General features: G+C 40.0%; 1 protein-coding gene across 3 annotated transcripts; it reads left to right on the top strand.

Moving 5' to 3' along the window:
* The first annotated feature begins 1,951 nt into the window (after positions 1–1,951).
* On the top strand, positions 1,952–14,989 carry LOC129743607 (host cell factor). Of its 3 annotated transcripts, none has more exons than XM_055735673.1 (10): positions 1,952–2,132; positions 3,669–4,287; positions 6,214–6,918; positions 6,987–7,138; positions 7,787–8,132; positions 8,194–10,721; positions 11,373–11,650; positions 11,751–12,297; positions 12,361–12,973; positions 13,044–14,989. In XM_055735673.1, exons 2-10 carry the CDS (start codon positions 4,074–4,076, stop codon positions 13,196–13,198), a joined length of 5,538 nt encoding a protein of 1,845 aa, XP_055591648.1. In that variant the 5' UTR covers positions 1,952–2,132; positions 3,669–4,073; the 3' UTR covers positions 13,199–14,989. The 3 variants fall into 3 exon arrangements, with proteins under 3 accessions (XP_055591648.1, XP_055591649.1, XP_055591646.1); XM_055735674.1 differs by having other exon boundaries at positions 1,952–2,160; positions 6,987–7,132; XM_055735671.1 differs by having other exon boundaries at positions 1,952–2,160.
* The last annotated feature ends 610 nt before the right edge of the window (positions 14,990–15,599 follow it).

Genomic DNA, 15,599 nt, shown 5'->3' with positions numbered 1-15,599 from the left:
TTTCCAATGCTTTTGCATACGTTCACTCAGAGGAAATCTTATTATAAATTTCATAAGATACATCTTATGAACCACTTTTTTGCGTCCAAACTAATTCTTCATAAGAGTCTTATGAAATTCTTTCAATATTCATACGATGTTCTTATGAAAAATAGAAGAAGCGGCATTGTGAAAAAATAATGAACACATTCATTACATCAGTCATTTTCTCGTCGTTGTACCAAGCACTAACCAGTTGTGGAGCCATCAGTTTTTTTTTCAAAGTTAAAAGTGATTTTGTTATTCTACATGGTAAGTTTATTTTTTTGTGAACATTCAAATTATTTGTTAACGTAAACACATATTTTTATGTTTACTTTTCAGCATGTTGACCGGCGAAAAGGATAAGTTCAATGGACCGGGTGCGGCAGAATGACTGTTGGAACCGTGCTTTGATGTGCTGCTTATGGTGATCATGATGTTATTGTAAACAAACAACAAATTACCCACGAAAATAAACTGATTGTTTTTAACATCAATTATCTTGATATTTTCTCTTCAAACGTAAAATTTTCTGTTTCCATAAGACCCTCTTATGAAAAGCAACAACCTCTCATTGAAGCAGGTGTTCATCTGAAGAATTCATTCGCTTCATAAGACAATCTTATGAATTTCATAGATTTTTCTTATGGCGCCACTTCATAAGAGAATCTTATGGTATATATAATAGTATTTTTCTGAGTGTTTATTTATAATTTACGAAAGACAGCATCGATAAAAAATCATCGATCTTACAATAGTTTTGTTGATTTTGTTGGGTTCCGGCATGAATTTTTATCTTGAGCGATTATACACTCAGAAAAATACTATTATACATTCCATAAGATTCTCTTATGAAGTGGCGCCATAAGAAAAATCAATGAAATTCATAAGATTATCTTATGACGCGAATGAATTCTGCAGATGAACACCTACTTCAATGAGAGGTTGTTGCTTTTCATAAGAGGGTCTTATAAAAACAGGATATGTCACGTTTGATGCAAAAAATTCAAAACAATTGATGATAAAAACTTATTTTATTGTTCGGCTAATTTGTTTGGTACATACATTATGGTCACCATCTGCAGCACATCAATACTCGGTCCACCGGTTCCGGTTTGTTCGGCCGCATACGGTCCTTTGACTTTGGTTTTTTTCCCGTTCTACGTGCTGAAAAGTAAACAAAAAACAAATTAAAGTTTTCAAATATGTTCAACGATCACTAAAAATAAACTTCATTTCAAACTTACCATTTAGAACAATAACATTAATAATTCCACAACTTCGTTTGACGATTGAAAAATGACTGATGGAATCGATGCGTTCATTATTTTCCCTCAATGCCGTTTCTTCTATTTTTCATAAGAACTTCGTATGAAAATTAAAAGAATTTCATAAGACTCTTATGAAAAATTAGTTTGGACGCAAAAAAGGGCTTCATAAGACGTATCTTATGAAAATTATAATAAGAATTTGCCTGAGTGAACTCTTTTCAAAAAGTGCTCAGTTTTTGGTCGAAAAGTAAAACAAAAAAGCTGCAGCGAATTCCTTTTCCAGCCACGGTTCGTCCTTTCCAATATCTCTTTTAATCATTAATTTTTATGATTTTAATGTATGATGTATGTTTGAGGTTGGACTGTTATTAGTTTTTCTTATTTTAATAGTTTGATTTAATGTTATTTATCGAAAGGAAAAGTTGGATCCAACCGATCCAACATAAAAAGTAAAAAAAAAATTGAGGATAGGTCGTATCGAAATATTATTCAGCATTCTGTGATCATAATCTGTGCCCATGCAGCAAAAAAAATATCAAACTGCCGTCTTGACAGGTCTTTTTCGCCCGCCGGCTGTCATTTTCGGCTCGCTCGCGACACCACCAATTCGCCCCGCTGTCCTCGGCCAAATTTTTCAACCAAACGGCAGCCATTACGGGTCCCGATCAGCATCATCAGCAGCTACAGTCTGAAGCTTCTCTTCTCGGTCAGTACGCGGACGCCATTGTTTATTTTCTCCGCTGCGAGAGTGAGTGAAAAATCCCTTTTCCGGGTTCCTTTTCGGCGCCAAAGTGCTAGTGATTCAGGTGGATTTCCGGTGCCAGATTTAATAGTGTTCGAGTAGGTTTCCGTTTCCTGGTGGTTTGAGGTGATTTTCATTTTTTCTGAGACCATTTTCTTGGTTGTACAGTAGATAGGAGTGGAATTTCGGATGCGAATTTGGATGAACAGTGCGAGTGAGATAGCACAGTGGTGAGAGCGAGAGAGTTTAGAATAGAGCGTTTTAAAATTTTTCTCCCTCTGGCATGTGGTAAGCAAGCATATAAGTGAGATAGACTGTGGATATAGGTTAGCAGTGGTGTGAAAGAGAAAAGGATTTTAGATACCAGAAGTGTAGCCAAGAATCATTTGAATTGAATTTATTAGGCTCGTTCAATCGTAGGTAGGAATTAGTTTCTACTGGTTTCTCTCAACTGGTAGCCAATGTTTTGATCAAAACTAGTCATGTCGTTGTTCAATAAAGCAAGTTGAAATCGACCGAAACTAGTCAAAACCGATCCAGCTCGGCAGGAGTTGTTTCGACCTTGTAGAAATTTATTGAAGTCAATTGTTAAAAGACAGTAGATCAACTGTCAATCCATTTCTACTTATTTCGACCAGACTTCATTGAACAGACTTCTTAATGCATCTTCAATTAAAAATTCGAATGTTTGTTTAATTATTGGACAGATTAGCTCAATTTTTAAATATAGGTTGTTTATTATGTTGAATTTTTTTTAAAATAAAGGTTTGATTTTCTTTTTTTTATTTCCAATTCATTATAACTACACGACAGTTTTGTACTGTAATTGGCATAATATATCAACTTATTTTAAATAATTTTGGAATTGATTATCATGTTCCGAAGAATAATATTGTAATTAACACATCAATTCCAATTCATTCAGAAATAAATCCAATTGAATTCGCCAACACTGGTAGATAATTCGAGATTTTCAGCTCTAATTCAAATCTCTCACTCTTTCTATCTTTGAGTTTCAATTTGTTTATAGAAGAGCAGCAGCAAGGATTGTGCAAATATTACCTTTCTCAGTCGACCCCTTCGGAAAACGAATAAAACAACCGAAAGAACGAAACAAAACAAAAAAAGCTCTCTCATTTACCCAAGTCGTTTTAGATTATTTATGTTTTGTTTTTGTTTCTCTGGAGTCTGGAAGCGATAGTTAGGGTTTGTTAGCGTAGCACAAAAATATAGATTTTATATTTTTTTTAAATTTCATATCGTGGATTTCAAATACGTAGTATGATTGAACTTCGTATATCTATTTTAACTTTTTTTTAGTTTCTAATTGCATCTTAATTATTGAAAAATTAAAGAAAAAGCAATAAAATTTATCAAAAGATCGAACAATTTAAAAGCTATTCACAAAGTTATCGTTTTATTGGATTAGTATATGTTAAGATAATATAGTAAACGGTAAATAGACATTTTATAATGAATTAAATATTACGCCACTGAATCAAACCGGCTTCAACGACATCTCAGCGTCCCGAAATTCCTCTACACTTTTATTTCGCCGATTCGAGAAGTGTTATCGAATATTTGTCCGCGCCGTTCGCACATTTTAATAATTCCGCTCTCTTCCCTCTTTTCAGCTATCAAATCGTTCGTGTAAGCAAGACGAACTCTCCCGGGTGTGGAAGTAGCAAAGCAAATCCTAAAACAAACAGCAAGAATATACCTACATTTCAATGCAAAGTTGTGAATGAAAGAAAAAAAAACTCGCGAATAAGCAGACTCGAAAGTATTCTTCATTCAAAAGAAACGCACGCAAAGACAGAACGGAGCGGCGAAGCGTTGTGTCCGGAAGAAGAAAAAATTCGCTAAGTGAAAAGAACCCTAAACTTTTCAATGAAAAACCAACTGATTGTTGTTAGTAGCAAGGTGCAAATATTTACTGATAACGCGTAGTGCGCTAGTAAGTAAGTTGGCTTTCTAGTGGCCCCAGTGAAAAGTGGAATCAGGTTTTCGGTGGGGGGATTTGGCAAATCTAATCCCAAATGACGGCCAACTCGGAATCGGTCGATGGGACAGAGCTGGTCCCAGCTTCCACCAAGAATAATGCTATCCTGCGCTGGAAGCGTGTGACAAACTCCAGTGGACCGCAGCCGAGACCTCGCCATGGGCATCGGGCTGTCAACATCAAGGAACTGATGGTGGTTTTCGGCGGTGGCAACGAAGGAATAGTCGACGAACTTCACGTCTACAATACAGGTAATTGGCTTTGAGCGTTATAGAGTTCCTACTTTGTATCCTGCCTTGCCAGATTTTGTTGATAGTTCCAATGTTTTCAAACAATTCGGCGGCATTCGATAAGTCAAACTCTTGGCCATCAAGTAGGAAGATGTTTTTGCAAAGAGAGATGGGAACATTTTCTCAATCTTTCACCACTACCAGAGAACCGCACAGAGTGATGGGAATCCGCAGTGTAAGGGCAGCGAAATCGGCGCCATATTGGAATTTTTCGAAGTTGGAAGCACCCAGTCTCCTCTTCCTTTTGGTTTTTGGTGTTGAATGGCGAACCTTCGTTTGAAAAAATTTTCTGCGCACTTCGGCTGTCAGAGCGACTGCGCTTCGTCATGATACAGTGCGATGACAGATTCGCTATTTCATGTTTGCCGTATATGTTTTGCGGATGTTAATAAGAGAAAGCGCTAGTTTGTTGGAGAGAGATATACGATGAATCCCTCGCAAGAGTAGTATTTCATTAAGCACATATAACAACACATATGTCAAAAAAAGACGGCATTCGGGGAGGGTTGTTCATAAATCTAATAGGATTTAGTGTTGGGCATCGAATCGATTTGTATATAAAATTGATTGCAATATTAAGCAATCGCTGTAAATGGTGTTCGTTCACAGGGTCGAATTATAAATTTCAAATCAAATCCTTAAATTTTTGTATGACATTGATGGCAAAATATATTTTGCTAGATAAGCATTTTCATTAGCACACAATTAAAAAAAAATCTTTGAGGGAAAATGATCCAAAATTTGAGATGGAATGCGCATGAATGATTTAATTCGGTTAATAATTTTTAAATTAATCTTTCCGACGGCCATAATTTTCTTGTTCTCTGGTCTAATAATTTTTAACATACAACGATCTAGCAGACGAGACATAAAATCCTGGACAAGATCGAGGGAGATATCCGTTTATTGTATGATATTTCTCGCCGTCAGATTCTTGAGTTACGCTAAGGATGACAAATTCGACAGATCAGCTCAAAAGTTGAATTGAGCATTTCGAACAACTTTTCGAGTTACGAAGAACGATAGTCAACAGAATCCGTTTCTCAAAGCGCCAGCAATGAGTCCCATTCATAGAGTTAACTCGTAAGCTGGCTGAAAAGGAATTAGCAATCAAAGGTATGAACTCCAAAAAAACTATTGGAATCGATTGCGTTCCTGCTTAATTTTCAAAGCCGACACTGCGTGGTATAACGTTGATCTGCGTAAAGCTCAAAGTACTATTGAAGTGACCCTTAAGCAGGAGGCCGTCGTACTGATGCCAGGAGATAGGAAGCAGCATTTATAATAGTATAGGCCAGAAGCATCCAGCAGGATTTGGAAAGGAAAATACAACTTTAGATTATAAGGCACTTTCCAGGGTCCAATTCTCGGCCTGAACTAATGCACTTCGCTTCTTCATTAGAAATGAGATCAGGTTTCAAATCATGAATAGGTTCACATCAGAATTAGCATTACGATCAAGATCAAGGTCAGACTCCATTTCAGGATTAATATTAGGGTTCAACATCGGGTTCCAGATCAAGATCAGGTTCCAAATTTTGATCAGAATCAGTTCGAAGAATTTCTTTCAAATCGTCTTTTTATTTGCAACCAGTCAGTTTTTTTTTTCTTCAAGCATTACACGTTTTAGTTTTGTTTGATGCCAAATGCAATTCTATTTTTCGCATGTAGCCATAAACCCAAACGATCGCTTCTAACAATGATGACGTATCTCAGCCTTTTATTAGCATTCGGATTGATCAAATATCACTGGTTGATCCTCGAGTGCCATGCATTCAAACGTAGAGATCGAGAGCGAAATAAACTGATTTAAAATCTTTATTATACTTTCCAGTAATAAATAGTAAACGTTCGGAAATTAAAATTTGTCATATTAAAAAATTCTAGCTACCAATCAATGGTATGTCCCGGCAACGAAGGGCGATGTACCACCGGGCTGTGCCGCGTACGGTTTCGTGGTCGATGGAACCCGTATCCTGGTGTTCGGTGGCATGGTCGAGTATGGCAAATATTCCAACGAGCTGTACGAACTGCAGGCGACCAAGTGGGAGTGGAAGAAGCTGAAGCCGAAACCACCAGAGTCGGGACAGCCACCATGTCGTCGGTTGGGTCACAGTTTCACCTTGGTCGGCGATAAGATCTATCTATTTGGAGGACTCGCCAACGAAAGTGACGACCCGAAGAATAATATTCCTAAGTATCTGAATGATTTGTATATTCTGGAGATCAAGAACAACCAGCTCCAGTGGGAGATTCCAACCACGTTCGGCGAAAGTCCTCCACCGAGAGAATCGCACACGGCTGTGTCGTGGTACGATAAGAAGTTGAAAAAGTACTGGCTGGTTATCTACGGTGGTATGTCCGGATGCCGTTTGGGTGACCTTTGGCTGTTGGACACAGATACCATGTCCTGGACTCGACCGAGAACCAATGGGCCATTACCGTTGCCCAGGTCCTTGCACAGTTCCACGTTGATTGGTAATCGTATGTACGTATTTGGTGGATGGGTTCCATTGGTCATGGAGGACGTGAAAGCCGAAAAACATGAAAAAGAATGGAAGTGTACCAATACGCTGGCCTGCTTGAATCTCGGTAAGTTATGTCAGTTATTGTCAATCTTCATTTATTAACGAATGCTTTTGTTCCAATCTCTTTTGCAGAAACGATGACTTGGGAGGATTTGGATCTGGACACCGAAGAGGACAACATGCCCCGAGCTCGGGCCGGCCATTGTGCGGTTGGCATTCACACCCGGCTGTACATTTGGTCCGGTCGCGACGGTTACCGGAAGGCCTGGAACAACCAGGTCAGGGTGAGCTCTTTTCTGCCACAATTAAGTTATCGGTGTGAACGAAATTCGATAATTTTTATTCCGATTTTCCGCAAAGATAGAAAAATAGGTTCTCAAGGATTACATTTATGCTGTAAGGTGTATGCTATTTTGCTTTACCTATTCAATCGTTTTACGAATTAAGTGACTACTTCTCATGTTATTAACACTGCTTGAATGAATACCCTCTTAAATTTTCGTTCAAACAATGTCGATAAGACTTACGAAAATAATCGAAAAAAAATGATTCTGAGTGTTAAATAAAAATCACACACAAAGTTGGGTTTCGGAAAAAATACTTTCTTAAAAAATTATAAACATCTTACTCTTATCTGTACTCGATTGATCAAAGGTTTTAGTATGCAATACGATGAATTTATTTTTTTCTATCTATTAGCTATAAATAAGCACGTTTTATGCATCGCAAAACATTCACACTGATTCTTAATTTAGTTAAGAGCTCTTGTTATTATGTTTTGTGTTTTATGTTTTTGCTTTATTTTTTCTTTCACATCGTTATTCCATTTATATCCGCTATGAAGATCATTTTTTTGGTTATTAAAAGATCTTGAAGGAAATTTGTAGAGAGATATCAAGGAAAATCATCTTTTTAATATTTTTGTTTGGCAGGTATGTTGTAAAGATCTGTGGTATTTGGAAGTGGAACGGCCAACGGGAGCATCTCGGGTACAGCTTGTTCGAGCATCAGCACATTTCTTGGAGCTTTGCTGGCCAGCTGTGCCTTCCGCCGCCTACTATATATTGGAGGTTCAGAAGATCCCGCAGCCACCTGCACCAGCTTCGAGTGCTCCAGCTCCACAGCCGGTACCAAGTATCACCCCGGCAGGTGCTGCACTTCCAGCAGCTTCTCCTGTGCCCATCTCATCTCCGGCCCACTCTTTGGCCTCTCCAGTTGGATCTATGTCTCCAGCCGCAGCCGGTATAACTTCCGGTGAACCACTTCTTCAACAACCCAGTAAGATTGTTTTTATTTTGGCTAACGATTATATTCCACTAATTTATTTTTTTACTTCCAGTTATCAAAACCATACCCGGTCGTGCTATTGCTTCTCCTATTTCAGCTTCGCCAGTTGCGGTGCAGTCAGCTACTCCATTAGTTACAGCCGGTACCAGCTCAAATATACTTCAGTCAGCGGCCCAAGCCATCAACAGCCCAGTTCACCATTCTGTGGCGCTCCAATCGCCAACTCCTACAGCCGTTGCTCTGCCGTCGTCTCCAGTGCACACCGTAACCTCGCCTCAGCAAGTGCAACGGATCGTTACCAAGGTTCAAGCACCAAAACCTATTCAACAGCAGCAGACACAACAGAAGATTATTACCCCATCGTCTCCAATATTGCAACAGCAGCCCACCCAGATCATTCAGACCCAACCGACTGTTCAGCAACAACAAATTCAACAACAACATGTCACACAAATCACTCAACAACCGCAGACTATTCGCGTGGTCAGTGGAGGAGCAGCTACGATCTCGAATGCCCAACAAATTACTACTGGTACCGGAACACCGATTCGAGTTCTTTCATCTACTGGACAGCAGGTTCGCATAGCAACACAGCAACCGATCGTCAACGTTAGCAACGCCACAGTTCAGCAAGTGTCCCATGGACAAGGTACCACTGCTGTTATCCGTGGACAGAACATTGTTGCGGCACAAGGCCAACAGCGTATCGTTAGCGCTTCGGGTTCTACCACAACGACGGCTACAATCGGTGGTAAACAAATCATCTTGCAGAAACCTTTGACCATAGTCGGAGGAGCCGGAGGCAGCACAGCAACCGGAACACTCAACAACGTCAACCAGCCACAAATCGTAACGTTGGTTAAAACCAGCCAGGGCATGACAGTTCAAACATTGCCCAAAGTTAATGTGGTCCAGAAGGGTGCGACCATTCAACAGCAGCAACAAATCGCCACATCCAACATTCTTGGAGGAACTGGTACAATCCAGCAAACGATGGGGGGCCAGAAAACTGCTGTTATTGGCGGAAATGTTGTCAAGCTAATGTCCTCTACCGGAACAATCGGTGGAAAACAGATTGTTATGAAGAATCCTAACATCGTACAAGTTGGCAAAGTTGCAACTAACGTTGCTGGTAAGCCTACATTGGTCATCACCAATAAAGCTGGTCAGCAAATTCGAAGCAATCAACAGGTGATTGTGGTCACCACACCACAAGGTATTCGTACAGTCAGCGGAACTGTAACATCATCCGCCAACAACTTCGTGACCTTATCCACATCGCAAGTTATCAACACCATTAGCACATCTAGAGCTGCCAATATTGGTGGAGCCACAGTTCTTCAGGCAGGTACAGCCGGCACTGCTGGTACAACTGCCAATATCGGAGGCCAAGCCATAAAACTTCGTGCCGTACAGGGAGGTAAACCCATAACATTCACTGTTCCCGTTGGCGGACTTCAGGCAGCCGGTCAGAAATTGAGTGGAACCCAGATTATCAATATGCCTCAAAAAGCTTTAACGATCGGTGGCAAGGCTGTCACCGTTCAGCTAGCTCCTTCAGCAGGTGGCCAGAAAACGGTTACGATCGTTCCTTCATCAGCGGGTGGCGCCGGAGGTGTCGGAGGTACCGGGGTTCCAGGTCAGCAGAAAATTGTTATGTTACCATCGAAAACGACAACCACACGGATAGTGACTCAACAACAGTACCAACAAATCCAACTTCAACAGCAGCAAGCTCAATTGCAACAACAGCAGCAGCAGCAGCAACAAGAACAGGTCTCAACCGATGCTGCATTTGCAGCTTTGGCTGCCGAAGCTGGACTTATCGAAAACGAAGGGGATCAAATCGAACAAATGGACGGCTGCTTCGACCTGCTACAATCGGAGGAATGCTACGAAGCGGATGATGAGGAAATGTTTGATGCACGAATCCAAGAAATCGAAGACATTGACGAGGTGGCTAGTAAAAAGTCGTTCACCTGGCCTCGCATAGAGCAGTTGGATGGATGCAATGATCAACTTTCATCTTCATCGGATGAGGAAGAAGATGTTGTTATGGAAGACGTTAACAACCGGCAGACACCTCGATTTGTTCGGTTAGGTTTGTTTGGTGGTGCAGCAGCAATAGAGACACCAGAAGAAGGGGACGAATCTGCCGAAAATGCCAGCCAAGATCCGTTGGAAGAACACAGTGAAACACCAGCATCGGAAGCAACTGCTCAGGAAGCAAGTAACGAGGGAGGTGACCAACCGGAATCTTCCACATTACCCGAGGAACAAATGGAACAAGGTACAACAGAAGCATCCGCTGAACAGACTTCAAACGAACTTGATGCAAGTGGTGCTGCTGAACAGGAGCAACAACAGTTGTCAGCTGGTTCGGAATCTGGTGCTGCTGTTGAACACACTTCTGCAGACCAAAACCAGGAAGCTCCGGCTGCGGAAGGAGCAACGGCGAGTGAGGAAAACAGACAATCTGATAATGAGGATGTCACGATGCAAGACAATTCGTTGACTGCCGATGCGATCAGTGAAGAACACGCGAGGAAAAGCGATCCTGCCGCGGAAACTACAGATAATGTGAGTGTTTTTAGTACTTCATCATCCTACAAAATGGATCATAGAATTAATGTTTGATTCGGCTTTATAAACCAGAAGTTTCTTGTTTTGTTTGGAATTGCCAAACATATTGTATTGAGCTATACCGAACAGCTCATCTGTTCGATTGAATGTTCTATTTATTGAAATTACTGTTATTTAACATTGTTGAAAAGTTTGAGTAAAATTTATTGTTAAATTTTCTGTTATTCTTCAATGAAATAAATGTAGATTTTGGATGGAAACTTGGAATGGGTTAAATGTTGATAAGATTTTTGGAGCAGATATTAGAGATTTCACATTTTGTATGAAGATTTACAAGAGTAATGTTTCCTTCGATGTCTCATACATGAAACTATACTAAAGTGAATCCTATCGAGGATCTGGAAACTAAACTACAGGCTGAATAAAGAAATTACCTTGTTATCTCCTCCGGAGAGCTGAGAAGTTCAAATCTTATGTTGCATAAAAGGGCTGTTATTTAACGGTCTCTGCAATATTGGAATCCAAAGCTGTTGTTTCATACCGAACTGGTTCCATGGATATCGTTTCAGGCTTGTAGAAAATTTATTCATAATACCTTCTTTTATTGCCATATTCAACCTTGTTTGATCATTCTTTCCTCTCTTGCAGATACCTATTGCAGATCAATCAGAAAGTGGTGCCACACTTGATGCAACCAAGGACGTAAATGCTGCTGAAGAAGGTGGTGCCGACTTAGCTCAGCTAAGTTCTCTTGAAGGTCATGCGGATGCGGCATCCGCAGCACCACCTATGGTAGTTAGCGTGAACAGTGCACCCACTGCATCGGAAACAGAAGCAGCCAATATCCTCACGACCATCAAAAGTGGCGATCTAATGTCGCTCCAGAATGCTGATCTTCTAGCCGGTTCAGAACGGGACAATATCATGTAAGTACCCCCATATGTATCGAAACCTCAATGGAAAATGTTCTGAAGGTTTTCGTTAGTTTTTTGTAAGTAGGTACTAAACAGTAAACTTCTCTTATAGGCAACTGAATACGGGATTGCTCCAAGCAAGCGGATCTGAGCTGGGTAGCAGTGCTGATGGAACCCAATTCATCACTCATTTAACTAGTACTGCATCGACAACAGGTGGGATAGTGAAACCAGACAATTCCATTTCGAACTCCAATAATGTCGCTGGAGGTCATCTCGATGCTTTAGCGGAAGCAGCTGCATCAGCCACATCCGTACTATCTGATTTGATGAGCACAACATCGGCCAACACTTCTTCATCAACTGCTGGCACTTTCACTTTGGCCACGGCCACTCCGCAGCAATCTCTGACGGGAAATAATACCACCATCAAATATTTTGATGCAAATTCGAAGCAATTCACCATTTCGTCACCTTTGCTGCAATCGCCTGTCAATCCACCTCAGGCTAACATTCTCAGCAATAGCAACGGAAACGCTGGAGTCCCAACAGTGGTAACAACTATTCCCGGAACCACACCGACCAGTACGTCCAAGGTGACAATTACACCGAAAACAGCGGTTCGATCGATTGGCAAAACCAAGGAGGAGAAAGAAGAGGTAAAACATTTAGATTTTCCATTCCTCAAGTTGTACAATAGCTAATTTTCAAAAAAATTTCAGCTCAAAATAAACCGAATAAAAGACGAATCGGAAAAATGGTTCACGGTCGGCATTTTCAAGGGCCTTTCGCATACGGTTTCAAACTTTGTCGATTTCGACGAATGGAATTGTTTGTACGATGGAGACAGCGTGACCGCTGATAATCTGCCCGATTTGGCCAAATTCAAGCGGATAAATCTAGAGCCAGGTTGTGCTTATCGTTTTCGTGTGGCAGCCATCAACAGTTGCGGCCGTGGCGAGTGGAGTGATGTGGCACCCTTCAAAACGTGTCTACCCGGATTCCCGGGAGCACCGTGGGCTATCAAGATATCAAAATCACCGGAAGGAGCTCACCTCTCCTGGGAACCTCCACCATCCACGACCGGAGACATTTTGGAGTACTCGGTGTATCTGGCCGTCAAGTCACAGAACGCCATGGACAAGGCAAGCCAATCTTCGGCACAACTGGCGTTCGTACGAGTCTATTGTGGACCCAACAATCAGTGCACGGTGCCAAATCAGTCTCTGTTGACGGCTCACGTGGACTACACCTCGAAGCCGGCGATCATTTTCCGCATTGCTGCACGTAATGATAAAGGATATGGACCTGCTACCCAAGTGAGGTGGCTTCAAGGTACGTAAAAACAATTGTCCTTGGTGTTTTATGTGTTTTCATGTTTGTTCATTGGTTTCCCTCAACACAGACCCCCAGTCGGCCAAAGGTGCTGCACCGGCAGGGACCAGTGGTTCCGCCGCTTCGCCTTCGGCAGTCAAACGTCTCAGCGATAAGTCGCCCACAACGACGGCCAAACGGGCAAAGACTAATATGATGTCGCCGACGGCGCTCCAACCCCACTAAGGGACGAAAAGTTAAGGGCCAAGAATCGGCCACGGAGCCAACGTTGTACAGTAGTAAGGAAAGAATGGTTAAGTTAGATTCTTCCGCTGGTGTTGGCGGAGAAAAATATATCGTGTAGAAAGAATCTAGAATTTGGGTGAACGATAAGTGTAATCGCGAAGATGGTTGTTCTTGCTGTATGTAAGTAACGAGCGTATGTGGTTTGATCATCAAGAACAGCTCACCAGAATAAACAGCGCTTCGTTCAACTACCTTTGTTTGAGCCTTACACGGCGCAATTTATCTAGGCGGAATTTTTCTTTCGATCGGTTTTAAGGATGAAGTAGCTTACGTCCTATAAATAAATGTAGGATTAAAGGCTTCTTTTTAGTCAAGGCGACCTTAAAAATGTTTGAGGTAATATAAGCGGTTGTGTCATTTGAAAACTCATGTTCCCTCGATAGAAAAAAAAACTTACAGCGAAACAAATCGAAGTTTTATGTAAACATATTCGGTTTGTTATTTTATATATCATCTGGACCTAAAACCTTGATAACGATTACGGAAGAACATTCAGTAAATTCAGAGAGAAACAAAAATGCTGTCAAAATGTTTGCACGCGCTTCCGTACCGATACGTCTGGCTTGAATTAAGAAGAAACACCCATTTCATTAGTATGAACATAGCTAAAAACAAACCTGTAGCGTTTAAGTCTTATTAGATATATAGATCGTACATACAATAAGTTTGATTTCGTCTGCAGAATTGAGGTAGATTCGAAAAAACCTACTGAATAGAAACAATGTAAATTAAGTTATATGGAAAAGGATAAAAAACGAATGACATGATTGTTTGGATGTATTTATAAAAACACTGATTTAAACCACAAAACAAAACAACGCAATTGTACTATATAGATTATATATCGTATGGAAATGAAGAAAAGAAATTTGGAAATGCAATCGTGACCAGTTTCATTCAAACGAGTAAACGATGGGTTTGAAATTCTGGGTTAAAAATGCGATTTCTTTTGCTTCACATGGTTTTAAACTTATTTCATACTTTTACCTTAACGACAAAATTCTTTTATCTAATGAAAAATTGATTAATTTTACACCGACGATCTTTAAATAAAATGTCAACAGAAGTGAACGTATGAATGAAATGGAATAAATTCTTTAAGAAAATATTAGAACTTAGCAGAAGATAAAATTTAACTCTACGTCAAAAAGTATATATATCTAAAATAAATAATTATTAAACGAATATATAAAAAGAAGAGTACATGATTGTTGTGATTTTTCCCGTAGAAAGAACTAAAATAACAAAGCTAACAGAGATCGTGATTCACTGACTTTTGTTATCGCGAAATTTATCCGTTTTTTTTTTTATAGAATCTAGAGTATATTTTGAGTGAGTAAGCCTAACCAACATGAATTTACTATAGCAAGGGATGTCCAAACCGTGTGGTATCCACATTAGCGATGGGTTCTGTTTTGTACGTGAAAATCGATTAAAGTTATGCGAAGGGTCGTGAAAATGATCCAATAACGGAAATAATTGGTTAATTCAACCCCGGAACGATTTGTCAAAAGTATATCATGAGTAAATTCCACTAAAAATTGTTAACAGGCCACACTCTTCGAAGACAAGTCCCACATCAGTTTAAAAGTGTCGATAGTAACTTCCAAAAAATATTTCAAATTCGTAAAGAGTGCAAAAGTGACTAAGTGGTGTAAAGTTCTGCGTTTTTCTACCCCGTGCCGAAATGACGATTCAATAAACCAGTGTAAGGTATTCGTTAACAGTGTATGGGTTGTAATGTGTCGATTATTAATCCGAAATTTATTGATGGAGTACGATTGTTTGAAATCTTGTTGTAAAACGAACATTTTGTGTAAGCAGTAGTACATAGAATTATTACTTATTTCCATAATTATTTAATCAATGTGCGATGGCATCGAAAAGTTATTCTATCTCTTCTTGCAATTTTAGCTGCATCCCACTTGCACCAATGTAAGACCATCACCCAAATTCGTCAGTGCTTCCATCGCCTATTGTTTTATTCATCGATTGAGCTTTTCTATTTAAAGATTTCAACAACCTGAGGATACACGTGCAATAATGAAATCAACATTGATAGTACATGGAAAATTGCCGTTTCAAATAAATAAGTTATAAAAAAAATACATGGAAATTAAGTATAAATTTGTTTTAGTGTAAATGAATGCATAACTTTTGCGCAATGTCGTACGCAAGTTCTTTTCATGAAAGACGAACTTGAACGAAACTAGGAGTTCGTTCACAGAATGGTAAGGATAGCTCGAACACATTTGTTAAGATCCTCAATGATTTTCAAAATTAATTTCTTTGGCTTTAATTACCTTGATTTAGGTGATCTGCCATTTTCAAATGCCCGGTT

The sequence above is a fragment of the Uranotaenia lowii genome, chromosome 2 (assembly GCF_029784155.1).
Source record: "Uranotaenia lowii strain MFRU-FL chromosome 2, ASM2978415v1, whole genome shotgun sequence".
Lineage (NCBI taxonomy): Eukaryota > Metazoa > Arthropoda > Insecta > Diptera > Culicidae > Uranotaenia > Uranotaenia lowii.
This window is presented reverse-complemented; position numbering and strand designations above follow the sequence as displayed.

Bases quoted from the DNA above. Each gene is read 5' to 3' on its own strand.
- LOC129743607 (XM_055735673.1), top strand. From the start codon at position 4,074: ATGACGGCCAACTCGGAATCGGTCGATGGGACAGAGCTGGTCCCAGCT. The intron at 7,139-7,786 runs GTGAGCTCTTTT...TTTGTTTGGCAG, and splicing joins CCTGGAACAACCAGGTCAGG to GTATGTTGTAAAGATCTGTG. The intron at 12,974-13,043 runs GTACGTAAAAAC...CCCTCAACACAG, and splicing joins CCAAGTGAGGTGGCTTCAAG to ACCCCCAGTCGGCCAAAGGT.